The 13,312-nt window shown below is 45.7% G+C and overlaps 1 protein-coding gene across 3 annotated transcripts in view; it reads right to left on the bottom strand.

The window, feature by feature from the left end:
* The window catches only part of npnta (nephronectin a), a 70,214-nt gene extending 65,805 nt beyond the window's left edge, over positions 1–4,409 (bottom strand). The window contains exons 1-2 of one of the 3 annotated variants that reach the window (XM_072583899.1): positions 3,893–4,409; positions 2,048–2,148 (exon numbers count right to left, since the gene is read on the bottom strand). In XM_072583899.1, the coding sequence (XP_072440000.1) occupies positions 2,048–2,148; positions 3,893–3,972 (181 nt within the window). In that variant the 5' untranslated portion in view covers positions 3,973–4,409. The remainder of the gene's footprint in view (positions 1–2,047; positions 2,149–3,892) is intronic. The other 2 variants (XM_072583897.1, XM_072583898.1) reach the window with 2 other exon arrangements.
* Positions 4,410–13,312: the final 8,903 nt, after the last annotated feature.

Genomic DNA, 13,312 nt, shown 5'->3' with positions numbered 1-13,312 from the left:
AGTGTAGGTGTTTGAGGAATGTTTTGATTGAGATGTTTAAAATGTTGAAATGTGTAAATATGGAAAGAAGTATCTTTGCTGCCCCATTCATCTGTTTGTTACTTCTGGATTTGACAATCCCAACACAGCACTCGGCTGTTCTCCCACATTCCATCCTCCCTAAATTTGAGATTATCCAAAGCTCTGATGCCTGTGTCTCAAGTCACATTGAATTTATTTAACCCATTATTGCTGTGTGTGCTGACCTACATTGGCTCCCAGTGAAGCAACAACTTCTTTTATCATTATCATCCTTTTCAAATCTCCCCATGACTTGTCCCTCCCACCTATTGGGTTTACAGTGGATGAGTGGTCAACACTGCTGCCTCACAGTGCCAGGGGACCTGGGTTGATTTCAGCCTCAGGCAACTGTCTGTGTGGAGTTTGCACATTCGCCCCGTGTCTGAGTGGGCTTCCTCTGGGTGCTCCAGTTCCCTTCCACAGTCCAAAGGCGTGCAGGTGAGGTGGTTTGGCCGTGCTAAGTTGCCCAAAGTGTCCAGGGATGTGCAGTCTACGTGGATTAGCAGGGTTACAAGGCTGTGGAGTGGGTCTGAGAGGGATGCTCTTCATAGGGTCAATGTTGAGTCGATGGGTTGAATGGCCTACTTCCACATGTAGGAATTCTATGATTCTGTCATCTCCAGCTCCCACAATTCTATGAAGTATCCATTATAATTCTGGTTGAGTGGATACCACTGCCGCACATCCCCCCCCACTACCCCCCCACCCCCACCCCCACCCCGCTACCCCCCAATCTTAATCTCTCTGCCATCAATGGTGCCTTCAGTTGTCCAGGCCTCAGGTTCTCTCGTCTTCTTATTCCCTAAATTCTTTGATTAAGCTTTTGATCATTTGAGGCAATATTTCCTATTGTGGCTTGGTTTGACACCCTGTCTGATAGGGTTCCCATGGAATTACTTGAGGGTGTTTTATTGATTTAAAAAGGTGTTACACAAGTTGTTGTTGTTGATGGGGCAATTCATGAACAGAGGAAGGAGAGGCAACGATCTCAATATTAGAGCTAGGAATTCATGATTAAAATCAGAAAGCAATTTTTCACAAAAGGGGTAAAAGAAATTTGAAACTTTCTTTCCTGTAATGCTGAATGCAGGGGCCTAGTGGAGACTGGGCTAGTTTTATTGTTTTAAACTCTGGGACTGTGGAGCAAAGTTGAGAAAACAGATTTGTGATGTAGATCAACTATGATCTAATTAAATAGTGGAACAGGCTCAAAAGGACTGAATGTTCCTAACTTACAATGTTACCATGATCATCAACATGCAGACACTTGGCCCAGGTCTGTGTAAAACTTCCAGCTCTACTAGAATCTTATTAAATATGGTGGGAGTTCTCTGTCCCAGAATTATGCGGACAATATTTACTACTGTGTACATGTCCCTCGAAGAATCAACAGTGTGCGAGACAGTCACTTTCATCATCTGCTGTTTAATAAACACTCTGACTGTTTAAGAGCTATCGCTGTGTGTGATATTCTCAGGTGTTTATAGCTTCAGATCTGTGCATGATCCCAAAACTGCTCATTGCAAGTGGACAGAAGGCCTTGCAAGCTTCATCTAAAATACTCTGCAGTGGTATTTAACTCTGCAGTGATTAAATTCTGCTGGCGTTATGAAGCCCCAAATTAATACTGTTGCTCCCTTTGATAATTCTTAAATGTTACAGTTGTATAGAGATTCTTCCAGTTGTGAAAGATCCTCAACCAGCTGTGGGTAAAAACACCAGGTATTGTGTAACAGCCCAAACTATGACTTAACCAGCCGTGTGCAAAAATTGTGTGCGTGTAACAGCCCATGTATGTTTAAAAGCCTCAGCTGTGAATATGCAAGGCCCAGCTGTGAAAAAGCCCCAGCTGTCAGTGTAAAAGCCCAGATGCATGTAAAAGCCCAGCAGAGTGTAAAAGCCCCGGCTTTTATTAAAAGCCCCTTACGTATTTAAAAGCCCCAGCTGTGAGTGTACAGAGCCCATGCTTTCAGGCTGAGGTACTCACGTTGGCACTGTCCCCAGGGTCTACGATTCCATCCCCAGCAGCAGTCTGTCCGAAGACCATAGCGACACATGCCTCCCCGAATAGACCGATGCTTGCGGACTCTGAACGAAACAAGATCAGAACAGGGTCAGGAACCTGAGAGGGGGAAATGGGCAGATACTAAACAAAAGGTTGCAGCAGGGAAAATAAAGGTACAGAAGGTGAGGACTCTAGCATTCACAGGTCCTAATTCATCAAACGTTTTGAGAGTTTGATCGAAGATACAAGAAGAGGCTACTTACAGTGGCAGGAAGGTTGGGAAAAAGGGAGCACATATTTAGGATAGTAGTCAAAGAACCAAGATGGGATGGAGAAGAGAGAGGTAAGGATAAAACTGAACTTCTTGTTAAAAATGGAAAGATGTTTACATAGCCATCGAACAAGTTTAAAGGATTGGTTATGGAACTGAGGTGGGTAAGTGAGCCTTGGACATGAGTTACAATTTCATTAAGCTGCAAAGTAAACTGGAGGGACGGAATGGTTTACCCATGTTTCTATGAACAGGATGACTTATTGATATTTCTCTTGAAGAGACAGCATGGGGCCAAATGGACTTTCTCTGTGCTGTGATGGGTGTGCTATGATTTTGAATCCAGAGACCAAATATTTTTTGTTTTCCATTTTGGGAAAAATGGGAAACAAATACCACCCGACAGAGTGCCACCCGTGAACATTTTTTTGTTTGTCTTGTTGACTGACATGGAGGGCGTGGGGATGGAGGTACAGAGAGGGCAAAATGTTGCCAAGAGCTCCAGGGATGACAGAGTTTGGGCTCAAGGGTTGTTGGAGCATGACAGGTTTGGGGTTTGGAGTTGAGGATGTATGTGACAGGCTGGGATGTGTGTGAGGGGCTGGGATGTGTGAATGGCTGGGCATGTGTGTGAGGGGCTGGGAATGTGTGTGAGGGGCTGGGGATGTGTGTGAGGGGAGGGGCTGGGGATGTGTGAGAGGGACTGGGATGTATGTGAGGGGCTGGAATGTACGTGAGGGGAGGGGCTGGGATGTGTGTGAGGGGCTGGGATGTATTTGAGGGATGGGATGTGTGTGAGAGGGACTGGGATTTGTGTGAGGGGAGGGGCTGGGATGTGTGTGAGAGGGACTGGGATGTGTGTGAGGGGCGGGGCTGGGATGTGTGTGTGAGGCGGCTGTGATTTGTGTGAGGGGGCTATGAGATGTGGGGTGGAAGTTGTGATGTCTGGGGGTTAGTTGTGGTCTGAGAGTTGGGAGGTTGAGAGTGAGGGCTGGGGTTTGTGAGGGCTGGGGTTTGTGGGGGCGGGGGGGGGCGGGTTGGAGGGTGGTTCTGGTTTGAGGGAGTGTCTTTTTGACATTTGCTGCAGTCAGCGGGCCCACCGGGAGAGCGGGACCCGGAGTGAGCAGCTCAGGATGCCGCAGACTCACACGGTACAGGTCCCAACATGAGGGAAGTGGGTGCCTGTGTGTCTGACACCTTATAATCGCTGCAATCTCAAATTCATCACACGCTTCCTCTCCAGAACAGGCGCTCAGTGTAATTGATGCACTTTGATTATTTTTTTTTAACCCCCAAAAATGTAAAAAACGCTTTGAAATAAAAGTAAACGCCATGGGAACACTTGCAAACATTCCAGTGTCAAACCCAGCAGGTGTTACATTGCAGTAAGCGATGTATAATTTCATATAATTTGGATAGAACGTACACAAAGGAAAGTAATCATTTCAATAAAATAACACACATATGATAGATAATTGAGCTGGCTGGGATTTTTGCTGTTATTTGATTCCCGCAGTATGACAGAGAGTGAGTTCTCTGTCTCTCTTGTCACTTACCTGTGTCTGTTGCTCTGTTCCTCTGTGAGAGACACACACAATGTGGAGACGGCCAACAGCTGCAAGACCAAACCCCTCATGGTGTCTGTCTCCTCTCCTTCACCGGCAGCAGCGCCTTCCTGATCCCCGGGAAAGGTGCCGGCGTGCACTCGGTGCTGCAAAAGGCTGATTTCCACTTGTCCCACCGCCTGCCAAATATCCCCAGGCTGCCCCCCTCTCCCCTCCCTCCTCCCGGGGAAAGGGGTTTGGATCGCGCCCCAGTCTGTGCAGGAACCAGGAACCACTCGGAGGTCCAGTTCCTCAGGCCGTCTGTGTGTTGTCAGAAATTCAGCAGTGGGGCTGCTGTCCTGTCTCTCCCTCCTACTATTCCCCTCTCTCTCTATCTCTATCTCCTCTCACTCTGGGCTGTGGGAGGAGTTACTTTCCTGCTGTCAAGTGCGTGGGGAGTTTCTGGAACAGAGTGGGAGAGGTCGGCTCCCTTCTGGTTGGCTTCTGGACTCTAGTACGGGAAACGGGAGGATTTGCGATCCTTGAATCAAGCTTCCCCACCCTCTCTCTCCCGTCGCCACCTCCTCCCCCGGACCCCCACAGTCGGTGCCAGCCTCCACCGTAATCCTGTGGGGTGGGAATGGAGAGAGAGTTTACAATTTAAAAAAAAAGGCAACATTCAGAGGATGGGGGAACGCGAGGGCGTAGAAAGAGATAACGTGATGGAGCGAGGAATTTGAGAAAGAGAAATTTAAGGCTGGGATATATGACCAGATCGAGAAGTTGAGAGGGAGAGAGATAAATTGAAAAGGAGAAATTGAGGAGGAAGAGACATTTAGGAGAAACAGCATGTTATTGACAGAGAAAGTAAAGATGAGAAAAAGGGAGAAGGAAGAGTGAGAAAGAAGTCAACAAAGCAAGGGGTGAAATCCTGTCAGTGAAGAAGAGAAATGGTAGGTGAGAGGCTGCGAGATGTTGGGGAGAGATGAAACTTTTTGAACACACTTCGAGAGCTGGAGTAGTCACATTGTACATTGTGACTGGTTTAGAGTGAACCTAGAGCGACAGTCAATGGGAAGGGATGTGAAGCTGGTTTAGGTGATGCAGGGGCTCCCTGTGCCGGGTTAAATCCTGGAACAGCGCTCGCTCCCCTGCTCTGTGTTTGGACCTTGCTGTTAAAGTGCGCATCAGCCCAAGGGCTGGAGTTCTCCTTTACATATTTTAAATAGTCTTCACTGATTTCCTTCTCTTTCAAAATGCGTTATTTTCGTGCTGGCATCGAGGTCCGGAAGAGGGTAGGGCGAGTAGGCAGACAAGCAAACTCGGTTTCTGACTGGTGAAGTCAGCCTCGGGGTAGGTGGCAGAGAGAGAATCACACAGTGAACGAAAGGGCCAGGATCTGAGAGAGTGAGGTATCACTGACTCTAGAAAGGCTATGATGAAGGAAGTATTCCTTCCATTAGACCTGGCGTAAAGGATGGGAAAGGAAATGTCCTCAAGGCCTCCCTGAAAAAAAATACAGAACCTCCACTGACCCATGGGAAACTGGTGAAGGATCAGCTGCCAGTGTGCCGCCCTCTTCAGAGAAGAAGGTTATGAACACCCCAGCATCCCATCCACCTCCTTCCTCAAACACCACCTGCCCCACAGCAAACTAACGAAGGACTGCATTTGAAATATCTTGAATCAACCTGTGCGGACAATTTCTGGGGTGGATAGGACCTGAAGCTGAAGCTGGACCTCCAGCGAGCAGGGCCAGAAGCTCTGCTCCACAAGAGCCCCAATTGTGGAACTGGATGCTAATGACTGAGCTGGTTAGGAAATTGTCTGAGTGGCAAGAACAGAGAGTACAGATAATGGACAATGTCTGTGGAGAAGGGAGCAAGAGTTCACGTTTCAGGCTAATGACCTTTCACCATAATGTTTTGACCTACTTGTACAAAGTATTTTTTTTAATGATGAAAAACTATAAGCACTAGGAATCCAAAGAGACTTGGGGTCCTGGAACATGATCATTAGACTGTCATGAATCTGTAGGTATAGAAAATATAAAAGGAATGCTAGAGAAATTCAGCAGGCCTGACAGCACGGAGAGAGAGAAAGCAGAGTTAACTGGTGGAGTTCAGTGGTGGTTGTGGAGTCTGAAGGTGGTAGCTATGGAACTTCCCCACACATCCTTTCATCCTCAGCTCTATTTCCCCTCTCTTCTGGAATTTTCCCAACTTTTCCACAGGGCGCTTAATGCACACCCTGTGGCTGATTTAAGTTTCATGCCTTAACTCTGTTAAAGCCCAAGCCATGTAGAAACAATTACAGGTTATTATGGACTCAGAGGCAAATATCAGGATTCAGATGGAGTTAGGATGTGCAGGAGCCAGGGTAATGTACAGGAGTCAAGAAGCACTGAAGATAACATAAGAGTGCCACAGTAAGACTACTTTTAAAATGTTCTTAGCATGTTGGTTGCAAAGACAAGGGTTTTTTTTTACATCAACTCTTAATTGTTCCAAGGGCCATATTGTGTGGATCTGGAGTCAAAAGTGGGCAAAGTGGTAACGATTGTGGTAGTAGCTGGTGGGAATTGGAGTTTTTAATGATGAGGAGCTGAAATTGTGCTGCTGGAAAAGCGCAGCAGGTCAGGCAGCATCCAAGGAGCAGGAGGATCGACGTTTCGGACATGAGCCCTTCTTGTAGAGGGAGGAAGAGAGCTTCTTCAAGGAAGGCATCCTTGTAAGAGGATTCGCAGTAGGTTAAAATCTTCTAGGAGAAAGTGAGGACTGCAGATGCTGGAGTGTAGAGGGAGGAAGAGCATCTGCAGTCCTCACTTTCTCCTAGAAGATTTTAACCTACTGTGAATCCTCTTACAAGGATGCCTTCCTTGAAGAAGCTCTCTTCCTCCCTCTACAAGGATTTCAGTGAGTCCCTCTCTCACTGCACATCCCAGGTAGAAGGGCTCATGCCTGAAACGTTGATTCTCCTGCTCCTTGGATGCTGCCTGACCTGCTGCGCTTTTCCAGCAACACATTTTCAGTTTTTAATGATGAAACAACTACTCTTCATTATTGTTTTCCTGGTACCAGAATTAAGTTGCGGCGCAGTGGTCATGTCCCTACTTCTGAGCCATGAAGGTGTAGGTTCACATCCCACCTGCTCCAGAGGTGTGTTATAACATCTCTGAACAGGTCAATTAGGAAACATCTACCAGACTTAAGTGACCAGGGTCACTGAGTTCAATTTCACAACATGCCAAGATGGGTCTTGAACTCAAATTTGGGGTTGTTAGTCCACTATCATAACCATGAGGATTCTATGTCATAAGGACAACATAGATAAAATACAGTATGTGCTAGATAAAATGGAGCAAGTCTAGCAGTTTCCTGGACAGAGAAACACAATCAGTGTTCCCAGAGAGAGAAATAGAATTAATGTTCCAAGTTGAATGTCTCTTCAGAGCTCCAGCTGAGCCAATGATCATGGAAGGAATGTCTATGTACGGTGAGTCAACTGTCACACTACCTCACATGGGAAGATAGTTTTTATTTTGCATTTCTCATCACTTTTTTTTCTCCCTTTGTGAAATACTGGGTTAGGCGGCTGGTAAGATTCCTGGTTGTCATCAGCACATTGAACACACCTCATAAATTCTCTCTCTGTGGCCAAGTTCTGGTGGGGTCATGAACCAGATCTTCCGACCTTGATATTGTGGTCCGCTTGATCTCCTGTAGAGAAGGAGACGAAAGTATGAAAATGATGTAGAGAGGCAGACTATTTCTAGAAACTTAAGTTAACGTAACACTCTACATATTATGGAGAGAGTGAGGACTGCAGATGCTGGAGATCAGAGTCAAAGAGTGTGGTGCAGGAAAAGCACAGCAGGTCAGGCAGCATCCGAGGAGCAGGAGAATCGACATTTTGGGCATAAGCCCTTCACAGGAATTATCAACGTTTCGGGCATAAGCCCTTCATCAGGAATTCCCGAGACATCAATTGTCCTGCTCCTCGGATGCTAGCTGACTGGCTGTGCTTTTCCAGCACAACACTCTTCGACTATTATATCCGTTTTGATATTTTGACAGGATGGGACATATGTAGGGTTACTGCTGAATCTTAACAGTTAAGAGAAAGTAAAGCTGGACAGCTATTAGAGAGCTATGTTAAGGTAACTGTCAGTCCACTACTGTACACATGGGATCAATTAAGTACAGTAAGCTATACATAGAGCCTGCTTTCATGAAAACAGATGGTGCTTATTTATGGTATGTGAAGTACTGGTAGCAATAGACCAGGCACACTGCATGTGTTCTCAAAACAGTTGTTGAGTACCATACCCATATGTTAGCTACATGATGAAACAGATCATATAGAGTCACCCCATCTGTTTTCCCTCACACCCTTAGATAGTGGACAGTAGTTAGAATTAAGTCTAAAAGGTTTGCTTCTCAGCCTGTGTGAACGGTTAAGGCTTCTGCAGCCAGTGGGAGGGGGGGGGGGTGATTTCATAACTGACTCAAATATTGTATGGATTAATGGGGGGGGGGAACGGACGGGTGTAGATAGAAACAAAGGGGTAACTGTGAGAAGTCCTTTGCTTGAATGCTATGCCTCATTCTGAGTTGTATGGGGAGAGTGAATTGACCAGCAAAGGGTGGTCAGTTATGCTGATCCATGGTCATGTAGTTCCCTGGTGTTCAGGCCTATGCATGAAGAATGGAATGTTCACTTAGAACATAGAACAGTACAGGCCCTTCGGCCCATTAAACCAATCAGAGGGATAGCGCAACTTCCATACTCAATGTGTCACAATAGATGCTATTTTCAGGAAAGGGACTCAAAGAGAAAACTCAGAGACCAGGAGATGGGGAGAATTTAACATTTATACAATTAGACAAGTAAATGCATGTAATTACCTGATTAACAAGCAACCTGAAAGTAAACATATTGTCGAAAAAAAGGTTGATTTTCATTTATGGGATGTGGTTGCTCTGGCCAGGCCAGCATTTACTGACCAACCTTAACTGCCAGAGAGTGGTTAAGGTTATAAGGAGCTCTTACAGGAGAAAAAAGTGGTGTTTAGTCTATAAAATATAGGAGCATAATTAAGTAATTCAGCCATTGAGCCAGCTCCCCCATTTGATCACAGCTGACAAGTTTTACAAACCCATTCTCCTGCCTTGATCCCCTTACTAATCAAGAACCTATGTAAGTCTTAAATACACTCGATGACTTGGCCTCCACAGCCTTCTGCAACAATGAGTTCCACAGACATTTCTTCTCATCTCAGTTCTAAATCCCACCTTCATCTTTTTAAATTCCATCGAATACAAACCAAGAGTCCTCAACCACTCCTCAAATTACAAGCCCTTCATCCCCGGGATCATTCTCATAAACCTCATCTGGATCCTCTCCAAGACCAGTACATCCTTCCTTAGATACAGGGCCCAAAGCTGCTCACAATATTCCAAATATATACAGTCTGACCAGAACCTGATTTATCCTCAGCAGTACATCTCTGTTTTTGTACTCTAGCCCTCTTGAAATGAACGCTAACATTGCATTTACCTTTCAAACTGCTAAATGAACCTGCATGTTAATCTAAAGAGAATCCTGAATTAGGACTCCCAAATTAGGGCAGCACGGTGGCTCAGTGGTTAGCACTGCTGCCTCACAGCACCAGGGTCCCAGGTTTGATTCCAGCCTTGAATGACTGTGTGGAGTTTGCACATTCTCCCAGTGTCTGCGTGGGTTTCCTCTGGGTACTCCGGTTTCCTCCCACAGTCCAAAGATGTGCCGGCCAGGTGAATTGGCCATGGTAAATCACCCCATAGTGCTAGATGCATTAGTCAGAGGGAAATGGGACTGGTGGGTTACTCTTTGGAGGGTCGGTGTGGACTTGTTCGGCCAAAGGGCCTGTTTCCACAATGTGGGGAATCTAATCTAATCTAAATTCCTTTGTGCTTCAGATTTCCAAAGCCTTTTCCCATTTAGAAAACAGTCTGAGGAAGGGGCACCAGACCCAAAATGTTAACTTTGATTTGTCTTCACAGATGCTACCAGATCTGCTGAGCTTTTCCAGCAACTTCTGTTTTTGATGTAGAAAATAGTCTACACTACCAAACTGCATAACCTCACATTTTTCCCATCTACCATTTCTTTGCCCATTCACCTAGCCTGTCCAAGTCCTTCTGCAGCCTCCCCACTTCCACCATACTACCTGTCTCTCCATCTCTGTGTCATCTGCAAACTTAGCGACAACTCCCTCTGTTCCTTCATCCAGATCATTAATACATAACATGAATAGTTGTGGTCCCAACACGCACCCCTGCAGAATTCCATTCATCACCAGCTGCTATCCTGAAAAGACATCTTTATCCCTTTCTGCCAGTCAGCCAATCCTCTATCCATGCCAGTTCCTTGCTCTTGTCTTATTTGGCAGCTTACTGTGTGGCACCTTGTCAAAGGCCTGGAAATCCAAATAGGTCACAGCCACTGGCTCTCCTTTGTCTAACTTGCTTGTTACCCCCTCAGAATTCTAACAGATTTGTCAGGCATGACCTCCTCTTGGCGAAGGTGCACTGACTCCACCTTATTTTACTCCATCTTATGCACTTCCAAGTACTGAATAAAGGCTAACTGGCCTATAGTTTCTTGTCTTCTACCTCCCTCCCTTCTTAAATAGGGGTGTTACATTAGCCATTTTTCAGTTTTCTGGGACCTTCCTTGACTTCAGTGATTCCTGAAGATCACCACCAATGCCTCTACAATCTCCTCAGCTGTCTCCTTTAGAAGCCTGAAGTGTAGCCCATCCAGTCCAGGTGATTTATCCATCTTCTGAACTTTCAGCTTCCCCAGCACCTTCTCCTTAGTGATGGCCACTACTTACCTCTGTCCTCTAATTCTCTTTAAGTTCTGGTATGCATCTAGTGGCTTCCACTGTGAAAACAGATGGAAAGTACCTATTCATTTCTTCCACTATCTCTTTGTTCCCTATTACTACTTCTCCAGCCTCATTTTGTAGTGGTTCAATGCCCACCCTAGCCTATTTCTTATCTTTTAGACATCTAAAATAAAAACTCTTGCAATCTTCTTTTATAATACAAGCTATCTTACTCTATATTTCATCTTTCCCTCCCTTTTTGCTTTTTTAGTTATCCTCTGCTAGTTTTTAAAAGGCTTCCCACTAACCTTCACCACACAGTATGCTTTTTCTTTTGTTTTTGTTTGCTGTTCCTGACTTCCCCTGTCAGCCATGGCTGCCTTATGCCCCTTGTCCCATTTTTCTGCTTCCTTAAGATGAACTTTTCCAGTTTCTCCCAAATTATCCCCAGAAACTCCTGCTCCACTGTCTTCTCTACTAGGTTCCCCTTCCAGTTAACTCCGGCTAGCTTCTTCCTTCTGTCTTTGTACTTACCTTCACTCAATTGTAATACCGTTATAGTCAAGATTAGTGTGTTGCCGGAAAAGCACAGCAGGTCAGGCAGCATCCGAGGAGCAGGAAAATCGACGTTTTGGGCAAAAGCCCTTCATCAAGAATGATGTCATTTATTGTATCCGTTATCATATGTCATTTATTGTATCCGTTGTCCCCAATGTAGTCTCCTCTACACTGGGGAGACCGGACGCCTTCTCGTAGAGAGCTTCAGAGAACATCTCCAGGACACCCGCACCAATCAACCCCACCACCTAATGGCCAAACACTTCAACTCCCACTCCCACTCTGCCAAGGACATGCGGGTCCTGGGCCTCCTCCATTGCCACTCCCTCACCACCCGACACCTGGAGGAAGAAAACCTCATCATCCGCCTCGGGACTCTTCAACCCCATTGCTTCAATGTGGACTTCACCAGTTTCCTCATTTCCCCTCCCCCACCTTACCCCAGTTGCAATCTTCCAGCTCAGCACCACCTTCATGACCTGTCCTACCTGTCAATCTTCCTTTCCACCTATCCACTCCACCCTTCTCTCCGACCTATCAATCAATCACCTTTACCCCCACCTCCATCCACCTACTGCACTCTCAGCTACCTTCTCCCCAGCCCCACATGCCTCCTATTTATCTCTCCACCCCCGAGGCACCCAGCCTCATTCCTGATGAAATGCTTTTGCCTGAGATGTCAATCTTCCTGCTCCTCAGATGCTGCCTGACCTGCTGTGTCTTTCCAGCACCACTCTAATCTTGACTCTAATCTCCAGCATCTGCAATACCCACAGTGCGCCTGTAATACTGTTACATCTGATTCAATCTTCACCCTCTCAAACTGTAGGGTAGATCACTGGTCACTAGGGGCTCCTTCACTTTTAGCTCCCTAATTAAATCTGTCTCATTACACATCACTAAATCCAGAATTGCCTGTTCCATAGTGGCATCTACCACAAGCTGTTCCAAAAATATCATCTCACAGACATTCCACAAATTCCTTTTCTTGAGATCTGCTATGAACCTGATGTTCCCAGTCCACCTGTATATTGAAGTCCTCCATGATTATTGTAATAGTACCTTTCTTACATGCCTTTTTCTTCCTCACATCCTGACCACTGCTAGGAGGTCAGTGCACAACTCACATCAGGGCCATTGTCTCCTTTGCAATTCATCAACTCTACCCACACAGGTTCTATGCCTTCTAACTCTATATCACTTCTTACTATCAATATAATTTCATTTTTACTTACAAGGCAAAACCGCACTCCCCAAACTAACCACTCAACTGCCCGCCCTTTTGATAGGATGCGTATCTTTGGATATTTACTTCCTAACCTGATCTGCTTGCAGCCATGTCTCCGTAATACCAACATTGTCCCGTCAATTTCAAACCATGCTACAAATGCACTTACCTTGTTTCATATACTGTGTGCATTTAAGTACAACACCCACAGTCTTGTGTTAACTGTCCCCTTACCTCTCACTATCTGCTGTGCCTGAAGTTAGAGTCCTGACCTTTTCCATACTCTCTATCCTATTACTTGTTCTGGAATCTTTGACCTCTGCTGAGCACTCCCCCTTTTAACTTTTTCCATAATTTTCCACTTCCCCCCCACTATTTAGCTTAAATCCCTATTCATAGCCCTAGTTATGCGATTTGCTAGGACTCTGGTGCCAGCATGATAAGTATGTATATGTCAGGCATGGAGGAGGTGGTCGAGCGAAGGAACCATGGTTTACTAAAGAAGTTGAATCCCTCTTCAAGAGGAAGGAGAAAGCTTATGTAACAACGAGATATGAAGGCTCAGTTAGGGTGCTGGAGTGTTACAAATTAGTCTGGAAGCACCTAAAGAGAGAGCTAAGAGCCAGGAAGGATCATAAAAAGTCTTTGGCAGGTAGGATCAAGGAAAACCCTAAAGCTTTCTATAGGTATATCAGAAATAAAAGAATGACTAGAATAAAATTACGGCCTGTCAAGGACAGCAGTGGGAAGTTGTGCGTGGAGTCTGAAGAGA

Source organism: Chiloscyllium punctatum, chromosome 14 (genome assembly GCF_047496795.1).
Source record: "Chiloscyllium punctatum isolate Juve2018m chromosome 14, sChiPun1.3, whole genome shotgun sequence".
Classification (NCBI taxonomy): domain Eukaryota; kingdom Metazoa; phylum Chordata; class Chondrichthyes; order Orectolobiformes; family Hemiscylliidae; genus Chiloscyllium; species Chiloscyllium punctatum.
This window is presented reverse-complemented; position numbering and strand designations above follow the sequence as displayed.